The sequence below is a fragment of the Manis javanica genome, chromosome 15 (genome assembly GCF_040802235.1).
Source record: "Manis javanica isolate MJ-LG chromosome 15, MJ_LKY, whole genome shotgun sequence".
In the NCBI taxonomy this organism is placed as follows: Eukaryota; Metazoa; Chordata; class Mammalia; order Pholidota; family Manidae; genus Manis; species Manis javanica.
This window is the reverse complement of record NC_133170.1, coordinates 55,125,417-55,141,962: the sequence shown is the minus strand read 5'-3', so window position 1 is coordinate 55,141,962 and position 16,546 is coordinate 55,125,417. Positions and strand designations below refer to the sequence as shown.

General features: G+C 39.2%; 1 protein-coding gene across 1 annotated transcript in view; it reads left to right on the top strand.

Moving 5' to 3' along the window:
* Window positions 1–4,878: 4,878 nt before the first annotated feature.
* Window positions 4,879–16,546, top strand: part of DYNC1LI1 (dynein cytoplasmic 1 light intermediate chain 1) — a 52,565-nt gene continuing 40,897 nt past the window's right edge. Inside the window, exons 1-2 of the mRNA XM_037008636.2 lie at window positions 4,879–5,148; window positions 5,349–5,422. Of these exons, the coding sequence (XP_036864531.1) occupies window positions 5,003–5,148; window positions 5,349–5,422 (220 nt within the window). The 5' untranslated portion in view covers window positions 4,879–5,002. The remainder of the gene's footprint in view (window positions 5,149–5,348; window positions 5,423–16,546) is intronic.

The window sequence follows — 16,546 nt, the reverse complement described above, 5'->3', positions numbered from 1 at the left end:
TTCTTCTCATGGCTGAATAGTATTCCATTGCATATATATACCACCTCTTTTTTATTCATTCATCTACTGATGGACACTTAGGTTGCTTCCATATCTGGCTATTGTAAATAGTGCTGAGATAAACATAGGGGTGCATATTTCTCTTTAAATGTGAGATCTTGCCTTCTTTGCGTGAATTCTTGGAGTGGAATTCCTGGGTCAAATGGCATTTCTATTTTTAGTTTTTTGAGTTCTCTTTTTGTTTTCCAAAATGGTTGAACTAATATATATACCTACCATCAGTGTAGGAGGGTTCCCCTTCTTCCACATCCTCACCAGCAGTTGTTGTTCCTAGTTTTTTCGACATTGGCCATCCTAACTGGTGTGAGGTGATATCTCATTGTGGTTTTAATTTGCATTTCCCTGACAATTAGCAATGTGGAGCATTAAAGTTCCCAGGAAATTTATACCAACATATTTGACATAGGCCATTTGACAGAGAATAGAGTAATAATCTCAGTTTATCTACCTCTTACCTATGTGACCTGGGATAAGTTACTTAATTTTATTGATCCCTTGCAAAGTATGAGACTTGCAAATCAAAGCACATAGAGGGCCCAGCATACAGCAGGGACTCATAAATGACCACTCTCATTAGCCATCTTAAAACACTGGTGGATAGGAATACTGTAAAATCATGAATACAACTTTGACTTGAACAGAAATGGGTAGTTGGGAATCTAGAAGTTGTGGGCATTAGAAGCCTACATAGAAGAAACCTAGGAGACACTATTATAAAGTTAATACTTTCCATAGTAAGTAAATATGATATGGAACTGACAACTCTGTATATAAACAAAATTGAGGATAAAATGCTCTGAGGAAAAAAAGATAAGAGACGGAATAAAGTACAGAGTGAATGGACTCTTGGAGGGCTCACATGTAGTACACAGCTAGCTCTCCTCTACAGCACTAACTTAAAGATTCAGTGTTCTCAGGGAGTCCCCAACCTGCTTGTCACCAAAGAAAGCCTGGGATCCCAAGACAGGGTTTTGGTTTCTTTCCTAACCAATACAAACCAAAAAATGAAGAGATTTAACTGCTGGAGTTTATTAAGCACATCAATTTCAGGGGTTGGCCAGATATTAATGCATCATCAATTATAGTCATTAATAATCATGCATGGATCACTTAAATTTGTCAGTCACTGTTCTAAGCTGTTTTACATGAATCATCCCATTTATTCTTCATAACAATTCTAGGATCTTTTAACCCTGTTCTATAGATAAGGAAACTGAGACTCAGAGTAGTCAAGGAAATTGTTGAAGGTCACACAGGCAGTAAGTTAATAGAGCTGGATCAGAACTCAGACTTGCCTACCTCCAAAGCCTTCAGGGCTTCTAACTCTAATGTTAGTGCATACAGCAAATAGTCTTTATGTGTGGATTTTTTCACTAGCCTAACTTCATTGATCAGGTTATGCATGAGCAAGTGATCTTCAAATACAAAATGGCAGGAATAACGTACTAAGGCCAGACTTTTTTTTTGGTATTATTAGTATACAATTACATGAGCAACATTGTGGTTACCAGATTCCTCCCATTATCAAGTCCCCACCACATACCCCATTACAGTCATTGTCCATCAGCATAGTAAGATGCTGTAGAATCACTACTTGTCTTCTCTGTGCTATACTGCCTTCCCTGTGCCCCCTCCTATATTATATATGCTAATCATAATGCCCCTTATTCCCCTTACCCTCCCTTCCCACCCATCCTCCCCAGTCCCTTTCCCTTTGGTGACTGTTAGTCCATTCTTGGGTTCTGTGATTCTGCTGCTGTTTTGTTCCTTCAGTTTTCCTTTGTTCTTATACTCCACATATGAGTGAAATCATTTGGTATTTGTCTTTCTCCGCCTGGCTTATTTCACTGAGCATAATACCTAGCTCCATCCATGTTGTTGCTAATGGTAGGATTTGTTTTCTTCTTATGGCTGAATAATATTCCATTGTGTGTATGTACCACCTCTTCTTTATCCATTCATCTACTGATGGACACTTAGGTTGCTTCCATTTCTTGGCTATTGTAAATAGTGCTGCAATAAACATAGGGGTGCATATGTCTTTTTCAAACTGGATTCCTGCATTTTACGGTAAATTCCTAGGAGTGGAATTCCTGGGTCAAATGGTATTTCTATTTTGAGTTTTATGAGGAACCTTCATACTGCTTTCCACAATGGTTGAACTAATTTATATTCCCACCAGCAGTGTAGGAGGGTTCCCCTTTCTCCACATCCTCGCCAACATTTGTTGCTCCTTGTCTTTCAGATGGTCGCCATCCTAACTGGTGTGAGGTGATATCTCATTTTGGTTTTAATTTGCATTTCTCTGTTGATTAGTGATGTTCCAGCCATCTGAATTTCTTCTTTGGAGAAGTGTCTGTTCAGATCCTCTACCCATTTTTTAATTGGATTGTTTGCTTTTTGTTTGTTGAGTTGCATGAGCTCTTTCTGTTTTTGGATGTCAACCCTTTATTGGATATGTCATTTATGAATATATTCTCCCATTCTGTAGGATGCCTTTTTGTTCTGCTGATGGTGTCCTTTGCCATACAGAAGGTTTTTAGTTTGATATAGTCCCACTTGTTCATTTTTGCTTTTGTTTCCCTTGCCTGGGGAGATATGTTCATGAAGAAGTTGCTCATGTTTATATTCAAGTGAGTTTTCTCTATGTTTTCTTCTAAAAGTTTTATGGTTTCATGACTTACATTCAGGTCTTCGATCCATTTCGAGTTTACTTTTGTGTATGGGGTTAGACAATGATCCAGTTTCATTCTCTTACATGTAGCTGTCCACTTTTGCCAATACTAGCTGTTGAAGAGGCTGTCATTTCCCCATTGTATATCCATGGCTCCTCTATCATATATTAATTGATCATATATGCTTGGGTTAATATCTGGACTCTCTATTCTGTTCCACTTGTCTATGGGTCTGTTCGTGTGCCAGTACCAAATTGTCTTGATTACTGTGGCTTTGTAGTAGAGCTTGAAGTTGGGAAGCGAGATACCACCCTGCTTTATTCTTCCTTCTCAGGATTGCTTTGGCTATTCGGAGTCTTTTGTGGTTCCATATCAATTTTAGAAGTGTTTATTGGTATTTTGATAGGGATTGCATTAAATCTATAGATTGCTTTAGGCAGGATGGCCATTTTGACAATATTAATTCTTCCTAGCCAAGAATATGGGATGAATTTCCATTTATTAGTGTTCTCTTTAATTTCTCTTAAGAGTGTCTTGTAGTATTCAGGGTATAGGTCTTTCACTTCCTTGGTAAGGTTTATTCCTAGGTATTTTATGCTTTTTCATGCAATTGTGAATGGAATTGTTTTCCTGATTTCTCTTTCTGCTAGTTCATTGTTACTGTATAGCAATGCAAGATTCTGTGTATTAATTTTGTATCTTGCAATTTTGCTGAATTTAGGTATTAGTTCTAATAGTTTTGAAGTGGATTCTTTAAGGTTTTTTGTGTACAATATCATGTCATCTGCAAACAGTGACAGTTTGACTTCTACCTTACCAATCTGGATGCCTTTTATTTCTTTGTGTTGTTTCATTGCCATGGCTAGGACCTCCAGTATTGTGCTGAATAAAAGTGGGGAGAGTGGGCATCCTTGTCTTCTTCCCAATTTAGAGGAAAAGCTTTCAGTTTCTTGCTGTTAAGTATGACATTGGCTGTGGATTTGTCATATATGGCCTTTATTATGTTGAGTACTTGCCCTCTATACCTATTATGTTGAATTTTGTCAAATGCTTTTTCAGTATCTACAGAGATGATCATGTGGTTTTTGTCATTTTTGTTGATGGGGTGGATGATGTTGATGGATTTTAGAATGTTTTACCATCCTTGTATCCCTGGGATGAATCCCACTTGATCATGGTGTATAATCATCTTGATGTATTTTTGAATATGGTTTGCTAATATTTTGTTGAGTATTTTTGCATCAATGTTCATGAGGGATATTGGTCTGTAGTTTTCTTTTTTTGCGGTCCCTTTGCCTGGTTTTGGTATTAGAATGATGCTGGCTTCATAGAATGAGTTTGGAACTATTCCCTCCTCTTCTATTTTTTGGAAAACTTTAAGAAGAATGGGTATTATGTCTTGTGTGTATGTCTGATAAAATTCAGCGGTGAATCCATCTTAAGGCCAGACCATCAATTCTTTGTACATGGGGCTCAGACATTCAAGAACGGGAGTTCTTTTAAGCCTGTTTTAGATTCTCTCTCTTCCATCTGTGCGTCCTGCCGTTAAGCGTTGAGTAAACGTGTGTTGACTGGAGGGACGCATGACTCACCTAGTGGGTCTTTTCAAATGTCAGGCGGAGCATGTCCTACAAAACAGCGAGACCGTGAAAGCAACCTCCCCCCAACCCCCGCCAACACTGTTTTTGTCACCAAGCTGCTTAGATGTTGGGGGAAGCTGTTTTTGACATGGAACCAAAGTTTGAGAAACACGTCACCACCTGAGAACGCAAAGAAAGCCCAAAAAGCGGGACCACAGCAACACTCGAACCCCAGAGGCCCACTTCCTTCACGGCGCAGGGGAAGCGCAGGTGCAGGCGCGGAGCCCGAATGAGGGCGAGACAGCAAAGACGCGTCATGAATTCCACGCGGGCTGCGGGGTTCGCGGACCCCACTGAAGAGCGGGAGGGAGCACGGTCCACCCGGTACACACCCGCCAGCCCCGCTGAAGCCCAGAGCTGCCGGTAGGGCAGCTAACAGCTCTTCCACAGCAGAGCTTAGGTGCACCGCTACATCTCCGGGACTGCCCGGGCGGCTCGCGCAGGCGCACTCCTCCGCGCCGGCCAGCCTGCAGCGCACGCGCACTCCGTCCTCGCTCGCGAGCTCTGTCGGCCCCCACAGGTCCCGCCCCACTCCGAGGGCTGGGCGCCCCATATCCGGGTTCCCGGCGCCGCAGCCGTCGCTGCGCTCATTCAGCTTTGCCCAGATCCGTGGGATTCCCGACAAAGATGGCGGCCGTGGCGCGAGTCGGCTCCTTCGGTTCCTCCCCGCCGGGATTAGCCTCGGTTTACGCAAGCGGACCCTTGGCCAACGAACTAACGTCGGGCAATGGCGGAGCCGCTGTAGGCGACGACGATGACGGGCAGAACCTTTGGTAACGAACCCACCCCGCCCCAGGTCCCTGCTGGCACGCCCGGCCCAGGGACGTCTCGGGACCCGTGCCCGCCGGAGCTCGGCGCCGGGCTGGCCGCCGGTTCTCGGCAGCGCCCGCCCAGGCGCGCCGAGGCCGCATCCCTCCCTCCCTCCCACGCCGGGCCCCGGCCCCGTCTCAGCGTGCGTCTTGCTCCCTGTCAGGTCCTGCATCCTCAGCGAGGTCTCCACCCGCTCGCGCTCCAAGCTCCCCGCGGGGAAAAACGTACTGCTGCTGGGTAAGTGCCCCGCCCCGCCTGGCCCCCACGCGGCCGTCGCCTGCCCGCGCGCCCTCTGGCTTTGTGCGGACCGCCGGTCCGGCCCCGCCCCGCCGCCCGGCTTGGCGCTGACAGCTGGGGAGAGGGGCGCGGACCCCCGCCCTGGACCTGCGGGACCCGCCGTCCCACCCCTTCCTCCTCTCCTGGAGTCTGGGGCGACCCCGACGGCCCCTCCTGGGAAGGACAAAATGCGACAGCCCATCTGAGGGATTCTGGTGGCTTAGGGTTTCCCTAGAAAATAAGGGCGGTTTTTCTTTCATCACAAAATCGGTGGCAGGAGACTTCCCAAGACCTCCAGTGCGAATGGCATTACATTAATATTTAATAGCTGACTCTTTGTATAATTGACAGAGACTCTGGAAATGAGACCTGGTAGTCGTGCTGAAATGTTCTTATTTGATTCGGCTTTTTCGGGTGCAATGGGCTCGTTTTGCAGCTGCCTTTTTAACTGTCATTCATGAACCTGAAATTTGTAAAGGGCAGTGGAACACCTTTCTAGTTAAGTCCCTTTAGCCGAATGAATGTAATAAGGCCACTGGGCTAATGTCTTAATTCTCCTGATGCTTCTATATTCCCTCTGCTCTCTGGAAGTGTGTATTTTGTTGCTTGAATTATTTTCGGAGTGGGCGTTGAGGACGGTGGGGGGCGTTAGGTTCCTCTTTGGCACTTTTAGCTTCAGAGTCACAGGAGAGATTTCTTCCGTATTCTTTAAATGTGAGATACTGAAGTTTGGCTTATAAGATGATAGTTAAAATTTAAATCTTTATTACTGTCTGAAAACTATTATTATTATCACTATCTAAAAACAGGAAAGGAAACAAAGTCCTAATGCTACTTGATAGGGCCCGCTTTTAATAGAAATGTTTAGGGTGAGAACTACTCCAAATCTAGAATACATGAATATGATTCTAGACGTTCTTTGAAGTTATACGGAGTGAGCTGAAAAAGGAGTTTTTTGTCTTTGTGTTTAATGTGATTGAAAATACCTACTGCAGATTAACCTAGGTTCAGTCACTGCCCTATCACATGTGAGATCTTAAGTTCCTGGACATCTATAAACCTCAGTTTCTTCATCTTTAAAATGGATTTTATAGAAACAATAATGCCTACCTCCTGGGGTTTTTATGGAGAGGACTGAATGAGATTTTTGTAAAATGGTAACAGCACAGTGACTTTTTGTGATGGCTTAGAAAATATTTTATCAGAACTCTCTTTTTTAAAATTGAATTTGTGCCTACATAGGTGATATTTATAGGTCAGAGATAGATTAGGATCCAGAAGCAAAGGAACTCCAGAAAATGTTTTAAATTTACTAATTTAAACAAATTACTATTAATAACTAAACTAAAATAGACTTAACACAGTGTGACCTCATTGAACTGGATTATATTTTAATTTAAAAGACTTCTTTTCAAACACTGCCATTGTAAAGATAAGATTCCTGGACTTTGTTTTCATTTTATAAGTTCCTCCCAATCATTCCTGTGCATTAGGAAATGGTTGTGTTTGTAGTGAAATAAAAGTGACAAGTTTTGTTTATTTCTTGATGTTTCTAATGTGCACTGAGTTTGCACCATCTTTTTATCTAGCTCTTTTTTTAAACCTGCCTTTGACACTTGGTCAGTGTATGTGTCTGAGTATACTTAGAGGCCCCAGGCTCTTTTATCCTTTCATACTTAGAATAAATTAAATACCCTTTTTTATGAGTTTAGCTGCTCATAAAGCTCCACCTAGTATCAAGAGCTTGAAATTAATTTTTTTGCTTTGAGTATTATTAGGATTTTCATTAAAGTCCTTTTCAGCTTTGGAAGAAAATGATAACAGATTTTTATACTCATTGTGTAACTAGGATTAGTTTTCTAAAAGAACTCTAAAGATTTTGAAAAGACATTTTATAATCACATATACAGTCTATGCTGGTGGAGGGAAGAAATACATAAACAGGGATTGTGGTTTTCTTTGTTAGGAGTCTGAGGGTGCTAAGCAGCAGGATGCTTGGCCCTATTATGTCTGTGATGAATAACAGTGATCTCTGGAGTCCCCTATGTAAAAATCCAAATCTGAGTTTTACATTTCCAGAAGCAACTTAGAATAGGAGCAATGATCAAGACTTACGTACCCCTGACCCCCACAGAAATTGTAGTTTAACCTTAGCCTACTATATAGCCTCCCCTCCAACTGGCTGTGGGAGAAAAGGGTCAGGACTAGCAATGTATGCATTTATATGAGCCATTCTCAAAGCATTTTCACATACATCTTAAGTTTACCTCCTCTTGAGAGGTAGATGTTAGCACTAATTTATAGATGAGGAAATGAATTTAGAGACATTAAGTGAGTTTTCCAAGGTCACTCAAATACAAAGTGTTCTGAGACTTGCATGGCTTTCCAACTTGATAGAAGTCTTTGCAAGGGAGAGGGTGCCACATACTCTTCCTATTGCATAACTTTTAAAAAAGTCTATCTTAGGGTGAAAGTACTACTAATTATCTTAAAATAAATCCAAATTTGTTGGATTCTTGTATGCTGCTTATTGAAGGACATCACTGTGGTCATGGCACTTTTGTTTAAGCAGTCCTTTAAATTACGTAGGCCTGTCCCCTAGTGAAACCCAGGTACGCTATGACATGATTGTTTAACCATTGTTTCTTAAAAAGTTTTGAGAATGAGCTTCAGTAAAGTTTGTTTTTAACATTAAATGCAAATCTTGTGCATGTATTTTAAGTAGGATTTTATTTATAAATTGTCCTCTTAACTATTTTTATTCAATCAGTTTTCATTAACAGTGATTGTAATTATATTTTAGTAGCTGCTTTTAAGAGCACTTTTTCCATATCTTGGTTACTCTCCCGTGTTCTGATAAGAAAACTCCCTAAGGAAGATCACAACAATAATAACTAATATTTATAGAAAATCACAATAATACCTAATATTTATAGAGCAGTTATATGTACAGGCATGTAAAGATTGTTTACATACTCTGAGTATCCTCTTAAAGATCAGGAAACAGATGCAGAGCTGTTAAAGAAGTTGCCATAGGGTTATACAGCTGGCAGGAGTCAGGGTCAGGATTCTTGATCATGCAGCCTGGCTCCAGAGCTAGTGTTGTTCTTAACCTATACATGCTGGACTGCCTCCCTAAAGGAAAAGAGAGCTTTCTTGGTACGAAAAGTAAGATGTTTAGCAGTTATTTAGGAATTTTATCTGATTCTCCTGATGTATTTATTTCATTGGAAAAAATGTCTGATTTAGATTAGAGTCTTATCAGAGGTACCAGGTCTGGGAGTCAGCCCTTCCTACCTTTTGAAGCTGTGGGCTTGTGGGCACATTACAGCCTCCTGACCTGTTAACTGAGATTGTTTCATACATCATGGGATTAAGAACTAAAGGAAGTTACATCTAAAACGTCTTCCTCTCAAAATTGGAAAACACAATTTTAAATTATAAAATTAATACACATTTCTTGCCAAAGAGAGAAAAAGGTTTTTCAAAGATAAGAAAATGAAAATAACACATGATCCCACCACCTAGAGATAATCAATGTTCATTTTTTCTGTGTATATTTTTTAAACAAAATAGACTCATACTTGATATACTATTTTGAAATCAGATTTTTATTTTTTTACTGTATTTATCAGTTCTTTTTCATGGCAATAGATGCAGATTTCTTCTTTTCAGTGACTTAATAATATATTCTATATGGCTGCACCAAAATTATAATTGGTTGGTATATTATTATTGTTATACCTTATTTTCCACTTGCCTAGTATTATCTCTGTAATAAAATCCTATAAATTGAATTGCTGTATCAAAAGTATGTATCTTTTAAGTCTTTCTACATATTACCAAACAGTCTTCTAGGAAAGTTGTTCTATTTTTACATTCCTACTACCAATATGAGGAAGTACTTGTTCATCTAGTCCCATTGCCAGCAGTAAGGATAATTCATTTTAATCCTTGCCTGTCTGGTTAGTAGGTCAAAAAATGGCATCTAACTTAAAGGCAGTTTAGTTGTAGAGTGTATCCCAGATTTGTTGATTAAGAACAGCTACTTTTAACAACATGAAATATCTGAGAATGATGCCAGGTAGGCCTGGCAATTGTAGCTTTATCAACAGCTCCTGAAGTGACAGAGGTGGCATCAGATTGTCATGTGGCTGGGTCTCTAGACCTATTTGGATCTTTCTTTGCCTTCATTATCTGAGTAGATTACCCAGCTGAACTGCCTTTGGACTTTTATCATTAGAAAGAATTTAGAATTCTTACAATTGTGTAAAATTGATCTAAAAAGTGGTGTTCTCTACCCTAAAAAAAAAAAAAAACTATTGCTTTAGTGTGATTTTGACCTTCCAGAGCAAGAACTGTTAAAAACCATTGGAATTAACATTTCTTATCCTTGGTAACTGTTGATTGAATTAAACTCAGTAGTTTTCAGTTTATGTCTAGTCAGTCTTTGAGAGTAAGGAAAGTGGTAAGTTCTATTTTTAAGTGTACTGTTGATTGCTGAATGATGGTATTCGAAGGTAGGGCTTTGGCCAGCTGATGGGATGGGAACATCATGTGTTATGTTTTTATTACTTGGGTGTTCTGCTAGGCATTTTATTATGAAGCATGTTCACTGTTTTACAGAACAGTATATTGAGCCCCAAGTCACACAGCTGAGCTAGGATTCAAAATTGGGTTTGTCTGACTTTCCACTATATAGGCATTCCTTGACATTGAAGGGATGTCATGTTGAAGAGCCATGCATGAATGTTTACTTAACAACAACTGGGTGCAGATGCTGCCGCTTGGTAACAGCTTCTCCCTGCTCTTGCAGGCAGAGGCAAGGAAGGACATGCTCTTTGTGAGATGGGGAGCAGACCAAAAGATGGGGAGATGACTGATCACCCCACCTGGGTCATCCAGATAAACTTGGGAATGCCACTTCTGAAGAAGGTCTGGGCCCAAAAGTAGTTTGAATGAAGAGCCATCATGGCTCTTGTCACCTGAGCTTTCAGATAAAAGAGGATGATTTATTTTATGCCATGTAAGGCCAGATAAAAAATACCAAATTTACAGTATTGGATAAAGAAGGAATATGGCAGGCTAGAATTTTCTCTGTTTTGATGATCATATTGCTGTGGGCTGTAATGTATTCTGCAGAGGTGTGGAAATGTTAATCAAAGACCTGCCTTGGAAGCAGGTGTGAGGCACACAAACGTGTACAAAGCAAGAAGAGTTCAGTGCTTCAGCCTTCCACGAAAGCAGAGAGGAAACTGGGAGAGAAGGGGGACAGAGAACAGCTTAATTTCACCTTTTGTCATCCGTTTTATCTTGAGCTGAGGGGAGAAGACTAGTTGCTCCAGAAACAGTGGCAGTGTCTATAGTGTCCAGGAGCTTTGCTGATTTCAAATCCTCACCCTTCTTTAGCAACTGGCTTAATTTTTATTTTATATCCTATTTAAATTATACAGTTTCCCTGAGAATTATATGAGATAATGTTTGTAAAACTCTTCAAACAGTGACATACATTGGAAGTGTTCAAGATAGCTGTTATCGATGTGTTATGTGTGTTAAATGTTCTTATTTTCACATGATTTGTATTTTTATGGTACCACTTTAAAACACTGTAGATGTCTCACTTTTTTTCTAGTGTATCACTGGTCAAGAAGTCATGAAATTATAGTCATAGACCTTTAAATCCGTCACCATGGAAATTGTTTGATTTTTTACCCCCATTTAGAAGATTGGGGAGCAAACAGAGATACGTGTCGTCCAGGTCCACACAACTAAGGGTGATAGTGTTGCAGTTAGAAATTACATCTTCTGGGTCTTCACATTTTTAATCTGTTAATTAAGTTGTCTTTATAGAGTTTATGGGCAGTATGTCCTGCTGTTTAATTAGAGGTCTGTTGGGGAAATAAAACAGTATCATGAGCACACCTTTACCCCTACACTGTTGGTGACTCTGTGTAGAGTTTGAGATTTTCTATTGTAATCAATTTGGCTGGAGATTTGAGTTGAGATGGCCATTATTGCTTTATAGTAAAATTGAAGTTTAAGATGTTTGGATCTTATGCTTGGTTTCCCAGAGAGTGACTTATTTGGAGAGGGTTCAGATAATCTGGATTACAGGTTTATTTGCTGCGGAAAATTTCACTGTAATCTGATTAATGAATCTTCCCTCCTCTTACGGTACATCCTCTAGGACAGGATTTGTCCTACAGACTAGTTTTGTATGGCCAGCAGGCTAAGAATGGTGTGTGTTTGTTTGTTTCACATTAATTTTAGAAAGTTGGGAAGAAAAGAAAACAAAGATGTATATGTGATAGAGATCTTACATAACCAGCAAAGCTTAAAATATTTACTATTGAGTCATCTACATAGAAAGGTTCCCAGTACTTGAAATAGCTTCATTATAATGGAACTTGATCTAATGAAATGTTTTGGTTTCCTTTAAAAACACCTTTAAAATATGCCCTCTTTAAGAAAATCTAATATAAAATGCAAATTTAGATAAAATATTTAGAGAATAATTTTAACATCATCCCTAATGGGTTCTTTATAGAAGGACTTTCATCTTAGTCTGTTTAAACAGGAACTCTCTACTTAGATAAATGTATGTTTACAGATCATTAACTATTTGGCTGGCACACTTACAGCTGGTTTATCTGTTCTACTGCCAGCTGAAGGCTAAGGAACTGAAGATAAAACTTCCTTACATTTTTACAAACAATAGATAGATGAAATCTTTCAGCTTTTTTTTGAAGCCACACAAGCCCTATTGTCCCGCTTGTCACTTTAAGGTGTATTAGTTGCATAGAATAAAATATGTATGTAGTTATTTTTATTTTATTCTATTCCTTAAACTGTTAGGCTCTGTGTTTTATTTTCCAAAAATAACATGGAATATAGTGACTTTATTCTTGAGTAGTTTGACCAGTAAAGATAATTTTTATTTTATTTTCTCTATGCTCTCTGTGGTGCTTTTTGGTTTTGATGAAAGAAGAATTTTAAGATCTGATTCTAAGTGATTCTAAGAAGTGTTTGTGTGATTTCAATAGTCTGTGTCATTGGTTCAAGTACTGTGATACCCTGGAGCTTCTTCCAAGTCACCCAAATACTCCTCTTTTATTTACTTATGACATTGAATACATTAATTAGTAATGACACCCTCCACCCATTCTCCTACCCCACAATCTTCCTCTCTGGCAGCCACCAATCTGTTCTGTATATAAGCTTGGTGGGGTTTTTTTATTTTTGCTTTTTTAGATTCCACATAAGAGATCATATACTAGGAAGAATTAATATTGTCAAAACGGCCATCCTGCCTAAAACAATCCACAGATTCAGTGCAATCCCTATCAAAATACTAACAGCATTCTTCAACGAACCAGAGAAAATAGTTATAAAATTCACATGGAACCACGAAAGACCCCGAATAGCCAAAGCAATCCTGAGAAGGAAGAATAAAGCAAGGGGATTATGCTCGCCAACTCTAAGCTCTACTACAAAGCCACAGTAATCAAGACAGTTTGGTACTGGCACAAGAACAGACTCATAGACCAATGGAACAGACTAGAGAGCCCAGATACAAACCCAAGCATATATGGTCAATTAATATATGATACAGTAGCCATGGATATAACATGGGGAAATGACAGCCTCTTCAACAACTGGTGTTGGCAAAATTGGACAGCTACATGCAAGAGAATGAAACTGGATTATTGTCTAACCCTATACACAAAAGTAAACTCAAAATGGATCAAAGACCTGAATGTAAGTCATGAAACCATAAAACTCTTAGAAGAAAACATAGGCAAAACTCTCTTAAATATAATCATGAGCAACTTTTTCCTGAATGCATCTCCTCGGGCAAGGGAAACAAAATAAAAAATGAACAAATGGGACTATATCATGCTAATAAGCTTCTGTACAGCAAAGGACACTATCAGCTGAACAAAAAGGCACCCTACAGTTTGTGAGAATATATTTGTAAATGACATATCCGACAAGGGGTTAACATCCAAAATATATAAAGACCTCACATGCCTCAACACCCAAAAAGCAAATAACCCTATTAAAAAATGGGTGGAAGATATGAACAGACACTTCTCCAAAGAAGAAATTCAGATGGCCAGCAGGCACATGAAAAGATGCTTCACATCGCTAATCATCAGGGAAATGCACATTAACACCACAATGAAATGTCATGTCATATCAGTTAGGATGGACAACATTGAAAAGACTAGAAACAACAAATGCTGGTGAGGATGCAGAGAAAGGGGAGCCCTCCTACACTGTTGGTGGGAATGTAAGTTAGTTCAACCATTGTGGAAAGCAGTATGGAGGATCCTCAAAACACTAAAAATACAAATACCATTTGACCCAGGAATTGCACTCCTAGGTATTTACCCTAAGAATGTAGGAGCCCAGTTTGAAAAAGACATATGCACCCCTATGTTTATTGCAGCACTATTTACAATAGCCAAGAAATGGAAGCAACCTAAGTGTCCATCAGTAGATGACTGGATAAAGAAGATGTGGTACATATACACAATGGAATATTACTCAGCTATTAGAAAAAAACAGATCCTACCATTTGCAACAACATGGATGGAGCTAGAGGATATTATGCTCAGTGAAATAAGCCAGGTGGAGAAAGACAAGTACCGAATGATTTCACTCATCTGTGGAGTATAAGAACAAAGCAAAAACTGAAGGAACAAAACAGCAGTAGACTCAGAGAATCCAAGAATGGACTAACAGTTTCCAAAGGGAAAGGGACTGGGGAGGATGGGTGTGAAGGGAGGGAGAAGGGGAATAAGGGGCTTTACGATTAGCACACATAACGTGGAGGTGGGGAGGCCAAGGGGAAGGCAGTATAGCACAGAGATGACAAGTAGTGACTCTATACCATCTTACTATGCTGATGGACAGTGACTGTAATGGGGTATGTGGTGGGGATTTGATAATGGGGGGAATCTAGTAACTACAGTGTTGCCCATGTGATTTTATATTAGTGATACCAAAATTAAAAAAACAATCATATACTATTTGTCTTTGATTTATTTCTCTTAGTATAATGCCTTCGAGGTCCATCCATTTTGTCACAAATGGCAAGATTTCATTCTTTTTTGTGGCTGAATAATATACCACTGGGTGTAGATATATATTATATATCACATCTTTATGGTTTTACCCATCAGTGGACACTTAGGTTGCTTCCATATCTTGGCTATTGTAAATAATACTTAAGTGAACATGGGGGTGCAAATATCTTTTTGAGTTAATGTTTTCATTTTCTTCATATAAATACCCATGGGTGGAATTGCTGGGCCATGTATTATTTCTATTTTTAATTTTTTGAGGAATCTCCATACTGTTTTCCACAGTGGCTGTAGCAGCTTACATTCCTAGCAACCATGCACAGGGGTTCCCTTTTCTCCATATCCTTGACAATACTTGTTGTTTCCTGACTTTTTGATAATAGGCATTCTAACAGGTGTGAGGTGGTATCTCATTGGGATTTTGAGTTGCATTTCCCTGATGATCGTGATGTTCAGCATCTTTTCATGTGCCTGTCGGTCCTCCATATGTTGTCTGTGAAAAAAATGTTCAGATTTTCTGTCCATTTTTTAATTGGATTGTTTGGCTTTTTGCCACTGAGTTGTATGAATTCTTTATATATTTTAGTCATTAACCCCTTTTAACTCCTTATCAAATATATGATTTGCAATTATTTTATCCCATTTAGTAGGTTTCCTTTTTATTTTGTTGATGATTTACTTTACTTAACAAAAGTTGTTTGTTTAGTCCCTCTTATTTATTTTTATTGTTGTTACTTTTACTTTTGTTATCAGATTTAATAAGCACCTGTGTCAAGGAACTTACCACCTATGTTTTCTTCCAGAAGTTTATGGATTTCAGGTCTTACTTTCATGTCTTTAATCCATTTTGAATTAATTTTGTGTGTTGTATAAGATAGTAGTCCAGTTTCAATCTTTGGCATGTGGCTATCCTTCCCAATACAGTTGATTGAAGAGACTGTCTTTTCCCTAGTATGTGTTCGTGGCTCCTTTGTCATAAATCAATTGACCACGTAAGTGTGGGTTTATTTCTGGGATCTATGTGTGTGTTTTTATGCCAGTACCGTACTGTTTTGGTTACTATAACTTTGTAACAGGGTTTAAAATCAGGGAGTGTGATGCCTCTAGATTTATTCTTTCTCAAGATTGATTTGGCTATTGGGGATCTTTTGTGGATCCATGCAAATTTCAGGAGTGTTTGTTCTGTGTCCGTGAAAATGCCATTGAAATTTTGATAGGAATTGCATTGAATCTGTAGATTGCATAGGGTTTGAAGCCACACAGGCCCCCTTATCCTACTTGCCACTTTAACAGTATGTTAATTGCCTTTAATGAAGTACATATGTAGTTATTTCATTTTACTCCGCAAATTATTGGGCTCTGTTTTCTTTTCCAAAATTAACTTGGAATTTAGTGACTTTTGACTCTCACATATGGCCATTAAGGATGATTTTTAAATGGCTACCAATGCCAAATACAGGTACCCTGAGTTTTAACATTTTAATCTTTCTAATTGTGCAATTGTTCAAAGAGAGAGGGTTCATAATGGATTTTGTTAGCAGCCTCAAGCATTGTTCGACGTGGCTGTGGCAAGTCAGCTGAGTACCGATAACTCAGTCCAATGACTAGAAAGTTTTTCTGAATTTAGTGAATGAGGTATATATTATGAGCTTACACTATTAATTAGCCTATTGTTGATGAGAGGTAGCCACTTGAGTATGTAGATATGAATGATTAATTATTTTAATAGACTGATAAAGGCCCACGACAAGCAATTACAAGAGAGGTATAGTTATGAAAATAGAGACTGCAGTTGTGATTAAGAGATTTGAGTGTTGCTAAAGGATCTTCTATGTATAGGATGAGTGTTAATGAGTGAATCTGTACCCCCCCAATTTCATATGTTGAAAGCTAACCCCCAATGTGATGGCATTAAGAGTTGGGGGGGGTCTTTGGTAGATGATCAGGTCCTGAGGGTGGAGCCCTCATGAAGGGGGCTAGAGCTTTTAGAAAAGAG